Genomic DNA, 25,141 nt, shown 5'->3' on the forward strand with positions numbered 1-25,141 from the left:
GAGAGATGCTCGCAGTACAAACAAGGGCCAACACTCAATTCTCTGTGATGCTGGTGGGGAGGAAAGAGCCAGAGTGATTGTGGTGCACAGATAATGCCTCCACTCTGCCTTTGAAAAATCCATTAGTAGCCACCCCCTCATGTTCCTGCCTTGTTCCCAACAGGGACTAAAAATAGTTAAATTATCTCATTGGAGTTGATCTCTGACCCCTTGGAGGTGTGAATGAACAGAAAAGGATAAAGGGGACCAAGAAAAAAGTGGCGAGAAAAGGAGGAGAAATCCATCATCATCCCGAAAGAGAGGAACTGCTTGATGGTGGTGGTTCGCTTTTGGTGCAGAAAGTTAGCTGTGCGTTAAGACTTGTTGGTGTGAAATGCCTGCGGGCACCACGTGCAGATCCCTCCACTTGGCCCAGCGCTGGTGTCGGGGGAGGCAGAGGGCTCAGGACACGGACATGGAGGCCCCCATGTCAGGAGAGGGCCGCTCTGGGTGAGTGAGTGAGCACAGGCCCCTCTGTGTGCTGCCTGGGAGCCTGGCCTGGCCTCAGCCTCTTGAAGGCCCACAAAGACTTGCTTGTTCTCCCCTGACATCAGCCTGGCCTCAGGATCTCTCTGTCCTTCTGGGGCAAGATCTCACAGAGAGATAATAGAGTGAAAGGGAAGGGGGATCAAGTGAAGGCCGGCTCTGCGTCACCATGCCAACCAGAGTGGAGGCTAGAGACATGGTGCCTGCCCCGAGCGCCTACCCACCTGCCAGGCCACACCTGCCAGGTCACATCCACCAGGCCCCACTCACCAGGCCACACCCAGGACAGCCCCAGGCTGCTGAGCTGCTGGTCCGACCAAAATAGAAGCTACTGGCATTGGTCCTCAGAGACCCTAGCTGTCTGGTCAATCATGGACAATACATTAGAGGGTGACATTAGCCCTAGCTGCATGCAGTGGGTTGATTGTTTAAGTGAGCAAGTATTGCATTTAAACACCTGGGTTTTCTATTTTAGCAAAGACTTAGAGAGAGAGTTTGGCCTTAGAAGTTTCACAAAAGCTCACTGTTTAGAGGGCTCTGTGAGAGGGTCTGGTCTAGCTCCCATCTGATCCCTTTTTCGGGTGCGTAAACCGAGGCCAGGAGCGTGGGAGGCAGAGCTGGAAGTGGAAAGAGGGAAGACTTTATAGCCACATAACCCCGGGCCCCAGGGCGGGAACACGTTCGGAAGGCACTGAGCACAGACCTGGCCCACAGCGGGGGCTCGGCCCGCGCTCCTCCTGGTTGCCTTGTGAACTTCCATTTGTGCTGGTCAGTGAATGAGCTCCCTCCTGAAGCAAAGTGCTTGTTAAGCCAGGGCAAGGGAACTCCTGGTTTTCTTCACCCTAAACCAACCTTCTAGTTACAGAGACAGGATGGAAAGGGAATTTGACATTGAGACTTCAATGCTTAGTCTCAGAGCATCCGGCCAAGGGCAGACTAGTCCTTGAAAGGTGAGCCGGCGTCTCCACTCTCCCTCCAGCGTGTTCCCCACACTCCACTGGGCGCCCAGCGACCTGAGATTGTTCCTTTCGCCGGGTTCTCAGATGGTATGAGTGGAGGAGGGGCCCCGGGCCTGGAGTTGGAATAACCATTGGCCCTCTTCCCGTGGAACGAAGAAGTAGCCTAAACAATATTTGATCTGCCTGTGAGGGCTGCGGACCCGACAGCCAGTGAAGGGCAGAGCTTCCAAAGTTAGTCATCTGTGGCCGCAGACACCAGCCTGGGAACCCGGGCCGCAGGGTCAAGTTGAAATCAGGACAACACATGGTTTAGTCATCAAGAGCAGGGCTGGGCTCAACATCAATTGGGAGATAAACTTGGTGAGTTTGTTTGTTTGGTTCCATTGTGGTCCGGGTTGATGAATCCAAACAGGGAAGTCCCGCCGTGACTTCGCTGCCTTCTCTGTGTATCGAGAGTTTCCTGTGGGAGCACCTCCGTGCAAGGCACGTCCCTCTGCCCCCCTGTCGGTCTGTCAGCCCTAGGCTTTCCCACTGTCTTAATTTACGCGTCCAGAGTAATTTCCAGTTTCACAATATAACTAAGTGAAAGTTTCTCCAAAGTGAGTGGTAAGAACTTGTTTTGATAAGTTTGGTGTCAGATTTTAGCCTTAAAAAAAAATCCTTACTCTTTGCAACAGGAGTCAAGAAGATTTAGCCACAAGACAGATGTTTCCCTCGGTGGAAAACGTGATTTAAGAAATTAGCGGAAGGGGCTGGGGGTAGGGGGTGGGGGGAGGTGGACAATTCCTAAGCCAAATGGTTGAATCTATTAATCTTTCATTCCCAAATGTCACGGCTCCTTTACTTATGACCAATCCTTTTGAAATGATCTTGAACAGGAACTGAGTTAGTGATGCATTGGGTGCTACAGCTGTGGGTATGAACAATTCTTACAACTAAGAGCAGTAACATTTAGAAAATATTCAGGATGCTGAAATTGATCCTCTGCTTTCACAAACTTCTGTTTTTATACTAAGTACCCACCCACACAGGGGCCTGCAGTGTTTAATATGAGATGGCATCTCCCCCTAGTGGAGAAACTACTTAACTGCAAGCTCTTGAATTTGCCCAAAGAAAAGCTGTTTTAAATATATCATTTTAGTAACTCTTAAAACTAAACTACTTATCTACTTTTCAGAGTTATTGTGAGAATTAATTGAGATAGTTTGTGAGAAGCACTTAAAATTTAAGGATTATCTGGTAATGAGGATTTTTTGAAGCAGGGGACTGAGGGAAGTAATCCTTTTATTCTTTCTTTTTTCCTTCCTTCTCTCATTTCTCCTCTCTCTCTCTCTCTCTCTCTCTCTCTCTCTCTCTCTCTCTCTCTCTCTCTCTCTCTCTCCTCTCCCTCTCTCTCTCTCTCCCCCCTCTTTTCTTGGCCACCCATTCTCCTTCCTTCTTTCTCCCTTTCTAATTAAGTGACTGGAACTCTGACAAGAGGTTCTTTAACATAGGCTTTGGCCTGGATGCCTTCACTTCACTCATTTTTTTCCTATTGACTCAGAAACACATTCCCTGAGTGGCCTGTTTTGGATCCAAGCATAAGCAAGTCCCAGTTCCCAGCCTGGAGTGCTCCCCTCCCAGCAGGAGAGAGAGCAGGCAGGTAAGCAGGAGTGGCAGGAATGTGGAAAGGCGCATGCTGTGAGAGGACTCGGGGTTATGGCAAGAGAGGCAGGAGGCGGGGGCTTCACCCAGGACTGGGACAGGCATCCGGGCCCCAGGATGGTGGGGGATGGAAGCTTGCCAGGCAGAGAACTACCCTGAAGCAGGTTCAAATGCCACATAGGAAACTGGTCCCTCCAGGAGATATATTGGAGGGAAAACATTCAGGCAGAACTAGCAAATGCAAAGATCCCCGTGGCAGAAACATATGTGATAAGTTCAAGAAAGAAAAAAGCGAGGTGGCCAGAAGCAGTGACTAGTACAATGCAGGAGGGAGGGGTGTCGGGGATGCACCACCTTGGGGTGGCATCACCTTGGCCTTGCTGGTTATGATAAGGACCTTGTATTTCACTCCGAGTGTAACAGGAGGTCATTGAAGGGAGCGAAGCAGGGGGTGGCATGATCACCGTAGCTGCTGCACAGCAGCTGGCTGAGCGGTTGGGCATGGTTAGAGCTAGGAGATATGTTTAGAAGGCAAGTGGGAACTCAGGGCAGGAGATGGTGATGGCTGGTAGCTTGACCTAGGGCACTGATGATGGAGGCTGTGAAATGACTGAATTTAAGACACACCCTGAAAAGTAGAGCTGATGGAATTTGTTAGCAGGGATATGGTGGATGAGAAAAACAAAGGAGGTGAGAATAACACCAATATTTTTTGGACCAAGCATCTGGAAATGTGGAATGGGCATAATTGCTATGGACTCAGCTGGGGAAGACTTGGGAAGGGACAGATTTCAGGGGGAGAAACCAGAACTTTAATTTTGAATGTGCTCAGTGTGAAATGTCTGTTAGAAGTCAAATAGTCAGTTGGATATGGATATGTGAGTCAGGTGACAGTTACGAACTTGGAAGTCACCCACATACACACTAGGATGGTATTTAAAGCCCTCACGGGTACTAATAGTTAGGTAGGAACGCGGGATTCTTCTTCATGGCCAGGGGAACAGAACTAAGACCAGTGGGAAGAACAATAGAAATGGCAATAGTAACAGTGATTACAGTAACATTTATGTCTAGCTATTTACACATGTTGTCTCATTATTCCTAAAAACCACTCTTGGACAGGTTGAATTAATCTCTGTGTTACTCATATTGAAGCTCAGACTCGAGGGAGGTGAAGTAACTGTTGTCAAATGCATTGATTAGCACCCAGCTAATAAATGGCTGAGCTGGGATTCAAACTCAGGTTCGTGTTCTTGGTGCCACACTGACCATCAGGAACCAGTTCACAGCGCAGATTAAGAAGTGCAATGGTGTGGCCTTGCTTTCATCCTTGAGACGTGCAACTGAGCGAGACTTTCTGCCAGCTCACCCACCCTCTCACAGAGCCTGCCCTAGAGGCCGCATGTCAGAGGCCAGGGGAAACTGTGCATGTGGGTGCTGTCCAGGCCAACACACACTCACACACACACACACACACACTCACACACATATACACACTCACACACATACATACACTCACACACACACACACACTCACACACTCACATACATGCACACTCACATACACACACACTCACACACACTCACACACACATAAACACAAACACACACATACACATACACACACATACACACACTCACATACACACTCACACACACTCACACACACATACACACAAACACGCACATACACACTCACATACGTACACACACTCACACACACTCACACACACTCACACACACATATACACATACACACACATACACACACTCACTCACACACACACACACACACACTCACAGTGGACAGCAAGGGAGAGCAGCTTGACAAGAGGTCAGAGAGATGAGACCTTAGGAAGATGAAGTCCCATTTCTGCTCCAAACACCAGCTGCAGCTTAAACACAGAGAGCACCACTAGGTGCTTACTGATTTCCCTTGTCAGGGTCACAGGTCAGAGGACAGGGCCTACCCTCTGGAGGCAGGTGGAGGGGGGATGCGGGCATCTGTTCCACACTGGCGAGTGGCAGGCACTCCTTCACGCCCGCCTCAGCCAAATGAGTGCCGCGGACTCCATGGGGGAAGTGAGATCTGGGGCACGAGATGGCTACTCTAAGGTCTGCGTTACAGCTCAGATTTGAGCTGGGCTTTCTAGACCCTGAGGGTCATGTCTGTGGCACTGGACTCCTTGGAAAGGGAAGGGAGAGGCTGGGATCCTGAGAGCAAGTTAGAAGCTTTACACCCCGCCCCGCCCCGCCCTCACCCCTGTACCCCCCGCCCCGGGTCCCAGCATGCAGTTCCATTGACGGCCAGCAGAGGGCAGCGCGCACCCGGCTTTCCCCAGCCCCGGCCTGAGGCCATATTGAATGAGCAAACGTCTGCCTCCGACTCCTTGAGATCTAAACGTCTCCTGGGCAGGAAATCCGCGAGGAGCATTGCGGGGTTGTGCAAACAGCCTTACAATGTCCGCTTGTGTGTGCGCCCGGCTTCGCCCGCGTCGCCCACAATGCTCTGGTTTTCTGGATAATGGGGCTCTGTGGACCCCTATGCCTTGTCATGCAAAGGGAGGGACCTGCCTTTGTCATCAATGGGCTCTTGTGTGATGAATGGCCCTGCGAAGGAGCCCGCAGCAGCCGCAGCAGCCGGTGCTGAGCAGTGAGGCGGTGGTCTGAGCAAGGGCTTTCTTCCTGCCTCTAAGCGGCAGCGCAGGGTTTATTGTAAAAGGGAAACAACTTGTTTGCATGGCGGTGGCAGTTTTTTACAGGCAAGACGGGAGCTGCCGTCAGCTGCCTGCGTGCCAGCCATGACTCTAGGTGCTTCGCCTGCATTGTCTCATGTTCTCGGCAACAACACTGAGAAGGAAAGCAATGCGCATTCCAGATGAGGAGAGCGATTTGCCCCAGGTCCCCTCCGCGGGTGCCCTTTTCTGCTAGGCCACTCTTTCCCTTTGTGTGGCCCGTGATTTCAACACAGATGAGGGATTTCTATTCCTGGACTCCCCTGTGCTTGTACCTCCTGGGATCACATGTACAATGATGTGTGTCTGTGCGTGTGTGCATTTTGCTGAGAAAGCCGATTTTTGTCATATTCTCCAAATCATCCACGGTCATAAAAACAACAGAATCACACGCCCAAAATATTTGTATTTGGGGAAATACTTGTTTTCTCTTACCATTTCCTCTTACCAACGACTGCTCTCCCGCTTGGTGTGGTTGCAGCGGGCACCTTGTCGCCCTGGCTATGCAGTGACTCCTGATCTCACACTCCCAGCCTTTGCGAGGACATGAGTGCAGAGGGTTTGTGTGGGAGCTGTGCTTGGCGGGGCAGAGCGGTGGGAAGGGGAGACATTCTGAAAATGAAGAACTCACAGCAAGGAAGGCGGCTCATTTAGCCTGGGCCGTGGGCAGGAGGTTTCTGGGAGCAAATGCTGTTTGATCTGGACCTGGGAAGACAGACAGGATGTCCAGAGGCAGCAGAGAAGGGAAGGGCGTTCGGGACAAAGGAGGTTTGTCACCCGCCAGGCCGGACCGTCTGTCCCATGTAAACCACCGATGGACAGAGCAGCCCAAACGAGGCAACTTCTCCGTGTCCCCTTTCATTTTCCAGCCGGAAGTGAGGCCATACAGAGAGCGGAGATCAACGACTTGCCCAGCATCACCCAGGCAGCCAAAGGCAATTCCAAGACCAGCCCTTAGGTGCCTGGGCCGCTGGCTCTGCGGGGGTCTCTTTCCCTTCGGAATGTGGCCGAACAGGCCTGGGCGGGCGGGCGGACACTGCCTGGCCTCCTAGGTAAGGGTCAGGCTTCCCCAGCAGCTTCCTCGTCACCATGTTCTTAATCTCACACGTGACAGGGAACAAATTCACTGATGACTTCCCAGCGCTGGGCCGGTCCAGAACGCAGCCCCGGTTGCATTGTTTCCATGCTCAGCAGCATTGGAAATTGGGGGGCCCATTGACTTTCACGCCCTAAAAAAGAACCTAATTTTCCCCTCATTTCTGGGAGACTGTTGCCGCTATACTACTGATGTTTTCGGGGGAAATGAGCTATGATGAGGTAATAGTCTATTTTAGAAAACCGAAGGCAGATATTGACAGGGCTATTTTTGACCTGCACTTAATTGTTCGGCTCCATAATGGTCTCCCGGAATTATTATTAATTTTTTTGGAGAATTCCTGTGGACTGGCTTACACTGGACACCAGCAGCGGGTATTCCACAGGGAGCGCCCCCTTTGAGGGACACGGTGGTATTAATGATCGATGAGAATATTCAAGGCATTTTCCCATTTGAGTGCCATTACTTGTAGTGTTAAAACGTTTTGAAAACACATTTTAGCCATTAACTCATTTTTATTGTCAGATGAAAGTGCCTAATAGACTCACTCTACTTGAGTTTTGCTCCTTCATCTTGGAATGAAATCATCTGTTGGATTCTTGGCAACACATTGGGCAACAGAACAGAAAACCTTATGACTTCACTGCAGAAGCGAAGTGGCAGATGGGAAGGGACGGCCACCGGCCCCGCTCTCTAACATCGCTCACTGGTGGAGCGGACCAGGCTCCTGGAACATATAGGCTGAGCTACTTCATTATCTGGGTGCATTTCCCCCAGAAAAGCAGGTGCTTAATATCTTTTAGGAAATGTACCTTTACAGCCAGCCAGCATGGCTTCGTGGCTGAGCATCAACCTGTGAACCAGGAGGTCCTGGTTAGATTCCCCGTAAGGGCACAAGCCCAGGTTGTGGGCTCAATCCCCAGTGTGGGGCATGTAGGAGGCAGCTGATCCATGATTCTCATCATTGATGTTTCTATCTCTCTCTCCCTCTCCCTTCCTCTCTGGTATCAATAAAAATATATTGTTTTAAAAAAGAAACGTACCTTGACTTCAGTTGAGAAGTACTTTTTTTAAAGCACACTGTTTTGTATCTGATAGTATAGGCTCCTGACGAACTGGTTTTGCTTATAATTCAAAACAATTAAGTAGTGGAGATGCTGTACAAGGGGTTCATCGGTTACCAGGAGTGTCTCCAAGTCATGTGACTACTGGCATGTCAGGTGGTGCCCTGGATGCTGATGCATCATGGGAGGCAAGCAGGGGGTTGCTTACCTTGCAGGGCACCGCTGCAGTTAGAGGGTCAGGCTTACGCTGCTACGAAGACAGGCAGGTAGCAGCAGCAGGCACGCTAGAGGCGCTGGCCTGAGATGGAGCAGGTCCCTCAGTGGCGTGAATTCTGGTGACATACAGGATTGCAGTGGGACTACAAATCAGGAAGTTCAGAGTCCATCTGAAGACTCTGGGAAAGACACTTTGCTATACCTGACTCACCAGTTCTGATCTCTGAAATGGGTTCAATAATCTGTCTTTGACACATACTCAAGTTGAGGACAAATGTGGCCAGACAGATCTTTGGCAAAGATGTGATGTTTTATAAATAATATGTCATTATAGTAGTCATGACTGGTCTGTGGTTTATATGGTGACTATGTTGCCGGAAAATATTTGGATCAACCAGGTCTTCTTAGTCCCCCAAATATTGAGTTATGGGACAGAGAATCTAAGTCTTTGGTTTTTTAAAGTCTTTGCACTAGGGATGCTAAAAATTGTAGATTCTAGGAGGCATTGGCTCACTCAAAGCACTAACAAAAGCCGTGCATTGCCTATGCATTATCTTAGCCTAAGAAAAGTATTAGAAAAATGAAACCCTGGAGGGCTGCTATTTTATTTTGATATTTTTTCCTCTCACCTTCTGTTCTGTATTGACAGAAGGGGTATTGGCTTAAGAATTCCCCGTTCAAATAGTCAGAGATGCAGAGAAAGTCTTTAGTGCTTGTTCTATTCAGGAAAACAGGGCGCCGAAATTCTGGTGTAAGCAGGCAGAGGCCAGCACACGCAGCGCCCACACCCTGGACCTGTGTCCTTTATTACGTCCTGTTTATAGAAAACAAACAAGTTTCCTCAAAAACTATGGTCATCTCTTTTCAACACAAGCCCTGGCGGTTTTATTTGGTTTTATGTTCTGGAAAAAGAACTAGTCCTATTACTTAATTTCTTTCTCCCAAACAAAAACAGAGTTCAAAACAGAAAAAAAAACACACAACAACAACACAACAGTGTGTGTGTGTGCATGTGTGTGCGTGTGTGTGCGCACACACTCCAATTTTTTCCTTGTTTTGGAACTGGAAGTCTTTGCAGAGAACTATTGCTTCAAGAGAGTAATTGTTTTCCACTGAGCAGCCTTGGAGCCAATTCCCTTGGGAATGGTTTCGAGACCAGAGCCAAGGAAGTAGTCATAGAAAACGCCGTGTGTACACCCCAAATTGTCTCCCCAGGCAGGAGTGCCGCCCTTGGCAGGGACGTGTGGGCCGTCTCTATGGGCTCTTAGCCCTCCTCCAGGGGCTGGAGAAATGCCTTCTTTCTAGACTACTTGGAAAACAATGTGAAAGGACTCATTTCATAATGATCTTGCAGTAAATGAACCTTGAGGGAGAAGCCTTTTGTTTTTGGAAGATTTGTTGAGTCTCCCAACTTGTATCTTTCATTCCCTTCAGTCCTGATCCCCCCTAGTTGGAGGGCTTGCCAGACTCCCAGCATCCTTCATGTCTGGGTGACAGTTGACTTCTTCTATAAGCCAACTTTCCTGAAAGAGCCCATCCACGTGGTTTTCTCTTTCTCTGAATTCCTAAAGAAGCATGTCCTCCCTGTCCAGGCCGCTGTGTGTGGAGCAGGCCACGTTGAATTCTAACAGAAACTGCAGACTTCTCCCCAGAAAGATGAGCATCTACATACAATCATAGGATATCCTGTGTGCACTTTCCACAGACCACGGATGCTCAAAGTCCCCAAACAGGGACCTTGTAGGGGTCTGGAGCCCCAGGTCTCCTCCTGTGAGGAAAAGAACCTAGACCTTGGGTTTCCAGACTCTCAAGGTCAAATGTGACGCTACCTTTCATTCTCTTGTCATCTTCAGAAATATGCTTAACCATCTGAACCTTTGTCTTCCAATGAACTCGGAGATACGTACAGCTGCCTGACGGGTAGTATTTGCACTACCTTCATGAGTACGTGTCCAACTGGTAAACCCTTTCCTGCGTCGTCATCTGGTAGCCAAGACCTTGGACCCTCCCTTGCTGTGCCCCAACCAGACCTTCCTCACAGAAATGAATTCAGATGTCACAACACTCAACGTGCTGCACAGTAACTACATCACGTCCCAGGAGGCGTCGATTTTCAGTGACCTCTAGGGAGCCTAAGGGAGGCATGTGTGTGTGTGTGTGGTTTAAAGTAAACTTAAACTTTACAATTTCTACAAAAACCCTAGTTTTTTTTTTATTTATTGCTTAAAGTATTACAAAGGGTATTACATATGTGTCCATTTTTTCCCCCCGCCCTAGACAGTCCCCTAGCCTCCCCTATCCCCCAGTGTCTTATGTCCATTGGTTATGCTTATATGCATGCATACAAGTCCTTTAGTTGATCTCTTACCCCCCTACCTCCTGCCCCCCAACCCTCCCCGGCCTTCCTGCTGCAGTTTGACAATCTGTTTGAGGCAGCTCTGCCTCTGTATCTATTATTGTTCAAAAGTTTATAATGGTCTCTATTATCCATGAATGAGTGAGATCATGTGGTATTTTTCCTTCATTGACTGGCTTATTTCACTTAGCATAATGCTCTCCAGTTCCATCCATGACGTTGCAAATGGTAAGAGTTCCTTCCTTTTTAGAGCAGCATAGTATTCCATCGTGTAGATGTACCACAGTTTTCTAATCCATTCATCTACTGATGGGCACTTAGGCTGTTTCCAGATCTTAGCTATGGTGAATTGTGCTGCTATGAACATAGGGGTGCATATATCCTTTCTGATTGGTGTTTCTGGTTTCTTGGGATATATTCCTAGAAGTGGGATCACAGGGTCAAATGGGAGTTCCATTTTCAGTTTTTTAAGGAAAGTCCATACTGTCTTCCATAGTGGCTGCACCAGTCTGCATTCCCACCAGCATTGCACAAGTGTTCCTTTGTCTCCACATCCTCTCCAGCACTTGTCGTTTGTTGATTTGTTGATGATAGCCAGTCTGACAGGTGTGAGATGGTACCTCATTGTTGTTTTGATTTGCATCTCTCGGATGATTAGTGACTTTGAGCATGTTTTCATATGTCTCTTGGCTTTCTGAATGTCCTCTTTTGAAAGGTGTCTATTTAGGTCCTTTGCCCATTTTTTGATTGGATTGCAAAAACCCTAGTTTTAAGTAATAAGCACATTTACACATTATTGTTTGACCTCCTCTGTGTGAAGCTACTCTCTTACCCGGAGATTTCTTTTTCTCAACTATCTCATAGCCATGATCACTTTTTCCTTTAATCATAGAAAGCTGTATATGCGAGGCCAGCACAGCCAAAGGTTCAGTGAGCCTGAGTGGTGGCAGCGAAGGATTAAAGAAAAGATAGACAAAGAGAATAAGCTGGGTCTAGGTCAGGGGTGGGCAAACTTTTTGACTCGAGGGCCACAATGGGTTCTTAAACTGGACCAGAGGGCTGGAACAAACGCATGGATGGAGTGTTTGTGTGAACTAATATAAATTCAAAGTAAACATCATTACATAAAAGGGTACAGTCTTTTTTTTTTATGTTTTATTCATTTCAAACGGGTCGGATCCGGCCCGCGGGCCGTAGTTTGCCCACAGCTGGTCTAGGTGGATCTCCTGTGCCTGGCTGAGGCCACAGAGAGACCCAGAAGGCAAATTGAGGCTTTATTTTATAGCCAGAGGTAAACAAGGTAGTGGTCACCATAGTTACAATGTTCTTGTGAGTTTCACTTGTTTTGGCAGCACTTGCTGCACCTCCCACAGCCCATTAGCTACCTAGGAAGGATCTAGGGAGCTTTTATAAGGTCAAGCTTAATTATGCTAAGAGGGCTATGCCCTCTAAGCTGGGACTTGTTTGTGGCTTTGCCACCAGGTCAGTCCAAGGCTTAATCCTATAGTCACTCCCTACAGCTGTACTTTCCATTTGTTTTATTTTTGGAAAACCATATCTTGAAAGAGACCCATTTTTCTCCTTTGCTTTGATTCTCAGAAGCTCAGGCCCAAATTGATAAGCCATCTCCAGTGAATGTGAAGGTCTTATGGCCTAGAAGTCATGCTCCTTGCCTCTTTACCTTTATCTTCCTAGTCTACTCTTACTTTTCTCTTCCCTCCACTTCCATTATGTATGTATTTGTATTCTCTAATGGTATGTACCATCTCTTAAATTCTTTTACTGAACAAGATAAAATATTAAAAAATGATCTTCATGTGAATTAGCTGAGCTATCTCACTAGGAACATGGTGGATGGCAATGTGTTGTGCCTGCACCGAGGAGCTTAGAAAAGAGTAGACAGCCTCTGACATGAGGGTGCGTCTGGGGCTTAGTGGAAGTCCCATGGGTGAGGGACCTTTCCATGTGGCACCTTGGGTCCAATTCCAAACAACCATTGTCTCTACTCAGGGGCCATCCATGTGATGTTAACTCGCTTTGCACTCCTTCAACCAGAACATACTTGCATGGATTCTTGAAGACCTTGGAGGAAGCAGGATGCATCAAATCTTTTACCATTGCCCAGCAGGTATGGCCCAGTGGTTGAGTGTCAACCTATGAACCAGGAGGTCATAGTTCAATTCCCGGTCAGGGCACATGCTAGGGTTGTGGGCTCAGCCCCCAGTGGGGGGTGTGCAGGGTGCAGCCAATGAAGGTTTCCCTCTCATCATTGATGTTTCTATCTCTGTCTCCCTCTCCCTTCCTCTCTGAGATCAATAAAAATATATTTAAAAAACACTTTTGCCATGAAGGAGTTGAAATGATTTTGTACTTATTCAAGGAGCTTGTGTTGAAATGAATATCTTCTAGGTTCCATACATCTGGACCGGACCCCTAATACTACGCAACATCCCACAGTCATTGGTGTCAGACATCCAGAATAGTGAGAGTTCCGTAACTGGCCTTGCTTGATGTAAGCTAGATGTTCCAAAATATTGGACCATATCAGGCAACCAGCTCAGATAACCTCTGAATAGATAGAAGTCCAGAGCCAGCTCGTATCTGGGTGTATTTCCACATCCGTTCCTTTCAGTCTGTTCACAATTTTAAAGGCTTGACATATTTCCCACCTAGGTCCCCTGACAGTAAAATCATGCACAGGACAGAATTCTAGGAGAAAGCTAAATCCACTCAGGTCCCTTGTGACACATTAATAGCACAAAACGAGGGAAATTAAGAATATTTAACTTCCATTACGGCATTTCATCTGAAAGGCGGGCTGCTACGACGCAGCAGGATCATCTTCCTATAAGAAAAGCCTGGATTAGAACTGGTCATTAAGTTGGAAACAGATTCTTTCCTATAGACCCAGAGGGTTTGTGAAAGTTGCCCAGTGGCAGGGATGAGTTATATCAGTTCCGAATTTTAATTTGCTAGAACCTACCCCATACAAGGTTTTGTTCAAAAGCATCTTAAAAGGAGGTGAGCATAAAAGCAAGGGAGGAAAAGAAAGAGAAAGAATAGGGAAGATTCTTTTGGAAGGAAGAAGCCTGTTATTTGCCTCTCGTGTGTGTGTGTGTGTGTGTGTGTGTGTGTGTGTGTGTGTGCGCGCGCGCGCTCAAAACGTTTATATACTTTAAGGTGGGTGAGTTCCAAGAATTATCCAGTCCAGCTGTCTGCCCAACATATAGCTCATTTCTACAATATTTTGAAGGGTTGATATAGCATATTTCTACTTAAACATCACCAGTGATGAGAAGCTCAGTATTTCACAAGGCAAATAATTCTCTATTCAGACAACCATAATGGTTAGAAATTTTTTCATGATCTTGAATGAAGATCTCCCTCATCATTCCCCCTTCCCTAGCGCCACATACAACCTGTCTAACGTATCTTTCTTAGGAGAATCCTCAATCATTATTTGAAGGCTGTTGTGATCATGAGGATGAGGGTGGCGGTGGGGCTGATCATCATCATGTAACAGTACATAACATGTCCTGAGCAGTCCCCATAAGGGCTATGCTAAGCACTTTCAGTTTTATCTCCTTGATCCTCACAAGCTGATGAAATACGTACGTTTAACTATTTATTTTCCAGAGGAGAAAACTGAGGCTTGGAGAGGGAAGTAGCTTGCCCTGGATAACAGCCGGCGGGGGCCAGCTAGGATTGGAAGCAGGTCTCCCCACATGGGCTCTTTGCTAGCTTCTGATGCCTCGGGTGGTGGCTGCCAGTGTTCTCTGGGGAGGTTGCGGAGTCTAGATGCTACACCTGCTGCGCCCACTGCACGGCTTGCTTTCTTGTTTCATGCACAGAGGCGTCCTTTCAGTGTGTTCTTTTCACCACATCTTTCTTACAGTGGCATTTAAAGAAATTCCTCTCTCGGCCTAAATACCGTAATACCCTTGGAAGCCACACGCCTGGAAAATTGCAGCCCTGTAGTTAGTTCTCTTCTAGAGCCCAGTGGTTTTTCGAGTTGATCTCTCCCCAGCTGAGGTGTCTGAGGCACGAGCCAGGGAAATGCCTGGCAAAGCACACAGCACCCACATCGGATGGCACCTCCCTCACCAAGTGCTGAGTGAATGGGGGAAGGGGAGGGCCTCCCCAGGGTAGTTACTGTCTAGAGCAGTAGAGGTTTTGCTGTTGACTTAAATAATAACTACATCTGGCCTTTTCTTTTCTTTTTTTAGGGTGACATTGCAGCTATGTAATAAGTTTGTATTTCTCTGTAGGTCTGATTTATTTTTGCCAATGCTGTAGGCTGCAATGTCACTGAGAATAAGTTTGGATATTATACTTTATCATTTTTACATTTCATGAAGAATCCAATCTCATTACCACTGACATGTCAAATTTTGAGAGGCTCTGACTTGACTGGGACTTGTATCTGTGGGAAACGTGGCCTCCAGTAGAGGCTAAAAGGGGTCGCAGGGGTTGTACATCTACATTTTCTGAACTCTTCCTCGGGCACTTTAAGAAACTTACCTTTCTGGACAGATATTTTAATAACACCCTCTCTTGTGCTTATCCATTGACATGGTATGTTCCCGCATCAATGGAACAGAAACAAAGCAAAGATGAAATATTAACTGTGAGGGATCAGGGAATTAGTGAGAGGGGAGGGGAAATACTTTGTAGACTATATCTAAACTCTGCTGCCTATAACTAGAATACCTGACTCTTTTCATGGAAATGGTGGTTAAGATATTACCCATCTCCCAGTATGAAGATGCTTTTTATAGAGTGTTAAGACATAGTTATGGGTTCCAGGGGTATTTATGCAAGTTGTCAAATATGGTCAGTGCTTTCGAAGTTTATTTTTATACTGCTAATGATATTTGGTTTTGTGTTGCTTTTCCTAGGTTTGCTGGCATGGGAAATCTGCTCAAAGTCCTTACCAGGGAAATCGAAAACTATCCACATTTTTTTCTGGATTTTGAAAGTAAGTTTTAAAAACTTAAAGATGATGATAAAAACTTCTCATTTTATAGCTTGCTGATAGGGAAGCTTGTAACAAAAATGTCTCCTTTCTTTCCCTGTTTAAAAAAACAACGGAACATCTTTTAAAAATATGTACAGTTTTCTTTTATTTTAGAAGTGATCAGCTTTTGTGAGCTTAGCATAAATCATCATCATGCATTTTTCCTAATAATTTTCATGAATTTTTATCACATTCTAAATAAAAATAGTGTTCATAGCAATTTCCACCGATTAATGTAAAGCAAATTATCATTGGTGGTGAAAGGAAAAGAGTGATCAATACCAGGAATAAGGCTTACAGGTGATTTATTTTTAGTCATCTCTACCTCTTCTTTATTCATTTTTTTGTAATGTAACACTATTTCAGGATTTTGACACGCATGACTTTTATCTGAAAGGTTATGTTTCTTTTATCAAAAACTTTAAATATTTTTCCAAGATAAAATGGCTTATGAATCATGACTAAATAAACACAGAGATTCTTTGTTATCTTGTTTATTTTCTTGATTGAAAATATTTACAAGTGAGTGACACATTCATGTTTAATTGACTAAGCTCATGTTTCCACCTTTCCTCCTGTGTCCCCCCTTCATTTTGAATTAAAATTCTGTAATAGTGGGCACATTCACTTTTAAATATCATTTTTTTTGCCAGTATTCACTATCTACTAGGTATTACAGACTTTAAACTTTAATTTTTCAAGTATTTTATCTATATTAAAAATAAGAAGAAACTTCCTTACATGGGGAGTAAACTTCCTAACAGACATTTTCGAGGTAAATGCTTAGAAGACGCTTTCAAGGTACAGTACACCAAAAGGTGGAAGCTCTCTAGGAATATCTTTTCAGAACCTCTTCTGGGTCTAAAGTAAATACTTAAAAATCAGGAAAATTGATCCCAAAGCTCATGTGTTCTGAAATAATATTTAGATTATATTCAGTGAAAGACATCTCACCTCCAATTTAACTCCTTTTACTGCTGCTGCTGTTCTTGTTTGGTTGGGTTTGGCTGTGTTTGGCTGGATATAGTTTGGTTTGGCTGGTTTGGGCTGTGTATGGTTGGGTTTGGCTGTGTTTGGGTAGATTTGGTTTGGTTTGGTTGGGTTTTGGCTGTGTTTGTCTGGGTTTAGTAAGGGGTGCATCTCCAGAGAAAATAGCTGATACCAGTAAGGAAAAACTAGAGAATAGACAAGATCTGAGCAGAAGGGAACTTAAGGTAAGTTTATGCCTAAAGGGGGGACATGATTAGTTAGAGGATCCAGGAAAGAGGCCACATTGTAGAGGAAGAAAGATGTCATACTGCACTGATATTCTTGATGGCAGAATCTGGGTCCCACTCAGTTCTGTGACCCAGAACTTAGCTCATGTTGAGCATGGAGCATTGATCACCGAGTGAGACTTAGTGACAAATGCTGGCCATGGGAAGGAATGGGACAGAACAGGCTAGATCCAGGAGGGCACAGATGTTCAAGAAGAAGGGAATGTAAATGGGTTCAAATGCTGCAGTGTGGTCATGAAGGACAGGCTTGAAAAGGGGATGATGAGTGAGTTCATGAGCTGCCCCCCTCCTGGTAGTCACTGGGAGAACAGATTTAAGATTTATTGCTTTGCGTACAGAGGCTGGGTTGCAAAGAGTTAAGTAGTAACCAGCGGAGGGAGGAAGGAAGGCTGAACAGCATGTAGCAACAGCTTAAATGAATTTGGCACCTCAGCTTTGCGTGTTGAATATTCTTTTTGAAGTCAGTGATGGAATATAATTGAACCGGGTCAAATAGATATAATTAAGCTGGGTCAAAATATAACACAAAATTAGACACATCTGTCCTTAGGTTGCCAGTTGTGTAGACCTGACTCAAATTCTTGTTTGACCTTTGTAGTGAGTTCTACTCTTTATGCTCACATTTCTGCTCAACCACTTAATATCTCTTTCATTGTTGCTTTTTTTCATCCCACTACTTTTTTTTCTTTTTCTCTCTCTACTTCTTTGTCATGTCTACATTTCCTCTTTGAAGGCTGGGAGACAGAATGGGAATAAAATACAACCTAATCTTTCATGAGTAATGTTGTTTTTTTTTGGGGGGGGGGGCGGGGCAGTGTATAGAAAGATGTGTGCCTGAAGGTCTACTGATAACTTTAATCGAATTCATCCATTATGGCACCCAAAGTGGGCAATGGGCATTAACCTTCCTGTGAAATAGTTCCAGTGATTGCCAGACTGAAATGACCACTGAAAACATCTAACAAAACTTATTTTTCTATAGTTGTCTGTTCCTCACCCCAAAATTCTGATTCAATGGTCTAGTCTTAAGACTCTACTTTTGCCCACATTCCCCAGGTGTGTTTGAAGGTCAGCCAGTCTGGGAACCACATTTAACAAATGGACTCAAGTGAGGCACTAGCCCAGCCTAGTGTGTGGGACCAGAGAGCTAACAAAGTAACCTCTTGAGTTCCCAGATGCAGAGCTGCAGTCTCCAGAATTGATCGCAGAGGGCCCCTCGTAGCTTCCGTCTCCCTATTTTCCCTTGCCCAGCAGGAGTTAGAGCTGGCAAGTCAGAGCTACAACTTGAGAGTGATGCTCTTCCTCAGTCCTTTACACAGTGTCCGTCTACCTTGAAGTGGAAGGTCTTCAAGACAGGTAGAAGTTCAAGTAGATTAATATCTACATTGTTATCACAGGTATCAGTAGTTCATCCCCCTTATTTAAACCTGCTATGAACATTCTTGTAGGATCTTGGTGGGCATTGTTTCTTTTGGGAAATACCTAGTAGGGGGTTGCTGGTCAGTTATATGCAACTTTGCAAGAAACTGTCGAATAGTTTTCGAAACGTGATGTACTATTTTCCATTCCTACTAACAAGATAGGGAGCTTAGGTGTTCTAAATCTTTCACAACATTTAGTATTGTCAATCTTCACCTTTTTAGTTATTCTAGTGGTTATGGGATGGTATCTCATTGTGGTTTTAATTTGCATTTACATGGTCACTGATAATGCTGAACACTTTTTCATATGCTTATTGATTATTTGATTATCATTTTTTTAAAAAAAATTTAAATTCTTTATTGTTTAATGTATTACATAAGTCTCCCTTTTTTCCCCCATTGACTTCTCCCTGGCCACCCCCAACCCCAGCACATGCCCTCACCCCCCACCCCCATCTGTGTCCATTGGTTATGCTCATATGCATGCATAAAGGTCTTTGGTTGATCTCTTACCCCTTCACCCCGCGCCTTCCCTCATAGGTTGGACAGTCTATTCAATGCTTCTATGACTCTGATTCTATTTTTATTCATCAGTTTATATTGCTCATTCTATTCCACAAATGAGTGAGATCATGTGATATTTATTTTTCTCTGACTGACTCATTTGGCTTAGCATAATGCTCTCCAGTTCCATTCATGCTATTGCAAATGGTAAGAATCCCTTCTTTTTTAAAGCAGCATAGTATTCCATTGTGTAGATGTATCACAGTTTTTTAATCCACTCATCTGCTGATGGGCATTTAGGCTCTTTCCAAATCTTAGCTATTGTAAATTGTGCTGCTATGAACACAGGGATGCATATATCCTTTCTGATTGGTGTTTCTGGTTTCTTGGGTTATGATTATCATTTTTAGGAATGTTGTCTACTCAAGTCTTTTACCCATTTTTAATTAGATTATTTTTCCTTATACTACTAAGATTGTTCTAACTCAGATAGATTGCTTTAAATCCCGTATCAGAAATTAGTTAATTGTACTTGTGCAAATCAATTTTAGAATTAGCTTCAATTTCTACAAAAAAAATCTTGCTCGGATATTGATTATAATTATATTCAATCTATAGCTTGGTTTGCTGAGAATTGGAATCTAAACAATATTGATTCTTCCTATTTATGAATATGGCATATCTTTCCATTTATTTAGATATTCTTATAAGTTCATTTATAGTTTTTGGGATCTTGTATACCTTTTGTTGACTATACCCTGGAGCAGTTTCTATTTTGACCATAACAGCTTTTTTATGTTTTGTGTTTGCGTGGTATGTGTGTCCCCATCCTATCTATGCATTAATCTATATACTGTATTCTTGCAAACAACATATAGTCCACCCTCGCTTTTCATCCAAGCTGATACTATCTACCTTGTAATTGGAGTGCTTAATTCATTTGCATTTAATTATCATATGTGCATTTAATTAATGTTATTTGAATCTATCTTAGTGTCGACTCCATTTGTTACATTTGCTTTTTGTTTCTCTTGTAATGTTTTTCTGCCTTTTGATTACATGAAATAATTTTTGGTAGTCTCATCTGTTTTTTCTGTCGACTTATTTATGCCTCTTAGTGCTTATTTTAGATATTATAATATATATCTTTAACTTTTGGAAATCTATCTTCAAAGTATATTCTTTACTTCATGAAGAATTTATGAACCTTATCACAGTATACTTCCAATCACCGCCCTGCCCCCCTTTCTGTGAGTGTGATATGTTTTGCTTCTACATAGGATAGAAACTTCTCATTGCAATTTTTAAATTTTAAACTCCCAGTAACCTTTTAAGTGTGTGTGTGTGTGTGTGTGTGTGTGTGTGTGTGTGTGTGTGTGTGGTTTTAATAGATATTTTATGTTTACTTGTTCTGGTGTTCTCCATTCCTTCTTACGTAACGAGGTCTCTTTGGTATTATATCCTTGCAGCCTAAACAGCTTTCCTGTGGAGAGGATTTGGATGGCATCGTAGGCTTCTATCATTATGTGTCTTATCTAGTGTCCAGCACAGGGCTGGGCATGAAGCCGAGGCTTGGGAATTTGGATTTTCTTATTGATGCTAATTCAGTCACTATATTCCTAGCATCTCCAGCATTATAGCATCCAGTGGGAATATCAGGGATGGGAGTTGGTCGGGGAGGCACAGAGGGGTGACATAGCGACATAAATATAGGGACATTAGAAAAATATGACCTCTTCTTCAAAGAATGTATAATTTTATTGGGGAGATAAGATGCAAGGACATTGAAGAGACACTAGTACAGGTAATAGAGAAATCTGTACTAGAACAGAGAGCCAGAAGAAATAAAGGTTCTAGGCTGTGCTGAAGATAGTGGCTGATAAATGATTTTCTTATAAGACAAACTAAACCTGATGAGAATAATAGGAATGCTGAGCATAAACATGGGGGTGAGGTTGTTAAGAAAGAAAATCTAAAGCCTCCAAACCATTTACTACCAGGAAGACTGAATATTTTGACCTATTAGGACTCCAGTCTCTCACTCTTTAAAGCAAAGAGGGTGTCAGATTAGCTGACCATCTGGGGTATTTTGGTTGACACAGATCTCTTCTTGCCACGACTGATCTCTTCTTTTATCTGTCCCTCTTTGGTGCCCTCACATCTGCTAAGGTTGCTCAGAGGACACCAGATAATCTTGGAGGGAGAGGAGGAACATAAGATGTATTTTGGTCACTTTGCAATGAGAAAACAGGCAGACAGTGAAACCCCAATAAAACAAAACAGACTTGGGAAGCGAAATACGAATGCCAACAGAGGGATTCATTCACAGTGATTCCTTAAATTTCTAGTACTTTCACTTTTTAAGTGCCTTTCATCTATATCCATATCTTCATTATGACTCCTACAGGACCATACAGGCAGGAGATGGTGGTGGGGACCTTTTAAGGGGGCTCTTGCTGGCTTCTTTCTCTACCAAGAATTAATCTGAGGCCTAGAGAAATTCATCATTTTGTCCTTGGGTCTAATAGTGACTGGCAAATCGGGCAATAGGTCCTGGGTCTCCATTGTTGGTGTTTCCGATTTCCCCATGACATCACGGGGATCCCATTGCATGTGAGTGAAATAAACAAGCCTCCAGGCACCTCGAGTCTCACTGCTCTTCCCCATCCCTCCTTGGTTGTTCCACAGGAAAGGGCTCTGGGCTCTGGTGTGGGATGACTAATGTTCCTACACAAATAAACGTGTCACCCCAGTCACACTTATATTTTCCAGCGGACCTGTGCAATTTTATGTTGTTTCCGCAAGCAGTTACAGTATGGTGCTATAAATCATTGCCATTTTACATCCCTGAATGTTAATAATAGGTAGTTATTCCTGTTTCTGAGTTTACCCCGAAAGGGAGAGGGGTGGAGGAGTGAGGATGTGGGTTGGGAAGAAAAGCTATAGATTTCATTTACATTTTTGGCAAATCCTTTTTTTGTACCTTTCGTGGTGTTTCTAAAACAGCTGGTGGCATGAAGAGATAGTGGTAGATCCTGTTGATGAAATGCCAGGGATTCCTTCAAAGCCAAAGACATCTCCAAGTCACTTGTGTCTTCCCCTCGTGTTACCTTCGGTTGACTTGTTTGATTGTCTGTCAGCTTTGCTATACAGTCCCACATCGGCTGTCAGGAGAAGGTATGTGTGTGTGCCCCTGGTGCTTGTGAAGGCAGAGGGATCCTTGACTGATTTACAAAGATAAGAACCCTTTGAAGTGACAGCCTGCTCTGGGTTGAGGCCTGCCATCCCTCCCTGGGGCTTGTTCACCTAAGATGTTCATTCCTGACAAACAAAGCACACAGCCACCTTCCTCTCCGTCCCCACAGAGGAATGCCAAGCATCCCGCTTTCAGTAAATGTCCTAGTCCTCCGCCTGACCCCGTGACACCACAATGCTGACAGTTACCATCCACCCTCACTAGCACATGGCGCCAAAGAAGGATAAATAGATCCCCTGCAAACAAAATGAATACCTGTTTACCTCTCTCAACTGATGAGGGAGTCTTCCCCATTAAAGATGCAAGGCACTCGGCATTCAGTGAGCTCTTGACGATGAATGTTTATATTCAAGGTCACAGAGCACATGATACATTTTCACACTTTCCACAATGGCAAGTACAGGACAGGGGTTTAAATCATCGCCTGGGGAATGGCCTGGAAGGGCTGGTTCCAGGGCGCCCTGAGGTATTGGTTTCTGAAATTGCCTGTGTAAATCACAGCGATGTGTAACAGCATCATTGGTCGACAGGAGCAGCCCAGCTTCATGGAACCATTCTCTTCGATTTCGATGAAATCATTGGTGATGATTAGAAGTGTAGAATGTGATTCTTAGAAGAAACATCAGGAAAGAATTCACTGGCTGTAGCAGGAAAATAAAAAATAAGATCCATTTCCATCAGTAATATAATTGGCGGGCATTGTGTGCGTGTGTGTACCATTGACTAAAGGTCAATCTTTGTGTTAAAATAGACAAACAAAGCCTGTAATTGAGAGTTGGTGTTGACTCAGCACACACCTTGGGAGGTGGCTGATAGGTTAAATATAATAACCTTTCAATCACTAATTTGTCAAGGTCTTTTTCAAGAGGTCTCTCTCCTTGACATCTGCAGACACATATATTTTTAAAAACAAGGTTACCAATGTGGAGCATGCCAGAGGTATCAACCCCAAAGCCTCTCAGGGAATGTTCCAGAAAGCAAAATGATACAAGTCTTAAGATTGGGAGAGTAAACATAAGTGCAGTTTTTCACTCAACAAATATCCAATTAGTGTGTTAACTACACTGAGGAGACATTGAGGCCATAAATAAGTGATGGGTTATTTAAAAACACACATCTTAATGCAAGTGTGAACAGCTAATTTGATTGTAAGAAAATACATATATCTTAATGGTAATAGTGAGATATATAACAGCCATTTTAAGAGAAGAGACAGAAGGGACCATCTAGAAGTAATAGGACTTTTTTTTCACTGCTTCCCAATACTTACATTCTCTGCCACCTGGTCAATTCCTTCATTTATTCATTGATTCTTGGCATGTTTATTGAGAATCCCCAGTCAGTAGGGCATATGGGGGCACTGAGGACAAGAATAATCAAAGATTGCAGAATTCAAAGACATGCAGGAAAAGCATCATGAAATATAGTGTAAGAAATATATTTAAACTAGAGGCCCGATGCACAAAATTTGTGCACTCATGGGGGTCTCTCAGCCCAGCCTGTGCCCTCTTGCAGTCTGGGAGCCCTCGGGGGATGTCCGACTGCTGGCTTAGCAGAGAGTGGGCCTAAGCCAGCAGTTGGACATCCTTAGCGCTACCATGGAGGCGGGAGAGACTCCCGCCACCGCCGCTGTGCTCCCCAGCCATGAGCCCAGCTTCTGATTGAGCAGCGCTCCCACTGTGGGAGTGTACTTACCACTAGGGGACAGCTCCTGCATTGATCGTCTGCCCCTTGGTGGTCAGTGTGCATCATAGCGACTGGTCGTTCCACTGTTTGGTCAATTTGCATATTACCCTTTTATTATATAGGATCATTCAGTCAACTGTTCAGCAAATTTTTCTGCAGCATCTACTATGTGCCAGGCCCTGGAGGTATGATATTAAATGAAACAAGGCCAGAGTCCTACAGTCTAATGAATCAGATTCTTGTTAATGAGTCCCAACCGATCATTTAGCTGGATGATAAAGATAGGATGAGTTATGGATCTCCACAGGGACATGGGCCACTGCCAAATGTCACTTAGGGTTGCACAGTCCTTTTCCCATTTGGAAGGAGGAACAGACAGGCAGATTGGAGCTTCCCCTAGTGAGCAGTCTTCACCTTGAAGTCCAGCGTCCCTTGGGATCTGGGTCTCCTGAGACTCTTATACACCCAGAGGACAGGGACCATGCTGCTGGCATCAAGGACCTAATTAGTAACTGGAAGAAGAGGTGACTCAGTTCCATCACAAGGGAAGGAGGAAAAATTAGGGCATGCAATAATAACACCAACAAATGATGGAAGAAAATGAGCCAACTCATTACTAACTGGGGATGAAAGAAGGAATGGCGGATTGGATGTCTCTTATCCCACCCCTGCTAACCAGGACCACATGAAACATTTCAAACAAGACACTAGGATACCTGCCAAGAGAAACATTCTCTCAGAGACGGAGGCTGGGACAGGGGTACCGTTTCCCAGGTCACTCCGGTTTCCAGGGGTGAGTGACCTTGTAGTGGAAGGTTCTCGACACAGCCCTCCCCTGCTCTGCCGCTGGGAGAGCGGTGACCACCCCATGCTGCTTGTCCCACTCTGCGTGGTCACATAACTGTCGGGGTTGATTTGTATCAGAAAGGGTCACTCCTTTAGGCCACTCGATCAGAAACCGTCTTATTTTGGGAGTACGTAAGACCTCTATTTTTAAAAACTGACTTCGAAATCTTTTTTCTTTTGTGTTTCAGTCATTGTCAAAAGGATGGGTTTGGGGGTTTTGTTTGCCCAGCACCCCTCTTCCAGCCCACTGAGCTTTCCTCCTGTTTTGTTGAAAGCTTATCCAGTGGCGGCTTGCAGGGACAGAGCCCTGTGACAGCCAAGATTAGGAGGCTGCGACTCCTGGTTTCCAAGTGCCTTCTCGGCACCTACTTTATAATTACATGCGAACACACTTACCCCTCGGAATCCTGGTCACAGGCTTGATTTTTCTTTTCCTCCTCTTCAAAGATACATCTCTTTGAGAAAATGGTCTTTGTTTAGCTTATGATTTTTTTCGAGATATTCATCCGAAGGGGAAAGGGTTGGCGTGTTTGATTTTT

General features: G+C 44.8%; 1 protein-coding gene across 2 annotated transcripts in view; it reads left to right on the forward strand.

The window, feature by feature from the left end:
* CYRIA (CYFIP related Rac1 interactor A) overlaps nucleotides 1-25,141 on the forward strand; it is an 85,011-nt gene that overhangs the window by 43,648 nt on the left and 16,222 nt on the right. For both annotated transcript variants that reach the window (XM_059660507.1, XM_059660506.1), the window contains exon 3: nucleotides 15,494-15,573. In XM_059660507.1, the coding sequence (XP_059516490.1) occupies nucleotides 15,504-15,573 (70 nt within the window). In that variant the 5' untranslated portion in view covers nucleotides 15,494-15,503. The remainder of the gene's footprint in view (nucleotides 1-15,493; nucleotides 15,574-25,141) is intronic.

This window comes from Myotis daubentonii, chromosome 12, assembly GCF_963259705.1.
Source record: "Myotis daubentonii chromosome 12, mMyoDau2.1, whole genome shotgun sequence".
In the NCBI taxonomy this organism is placed as follows: Eukaryota; Metazoa; Chordata; class Mammalia; order Chiroptera; family Vespertilionidae; genus Myotis; species Myotis daubentonii.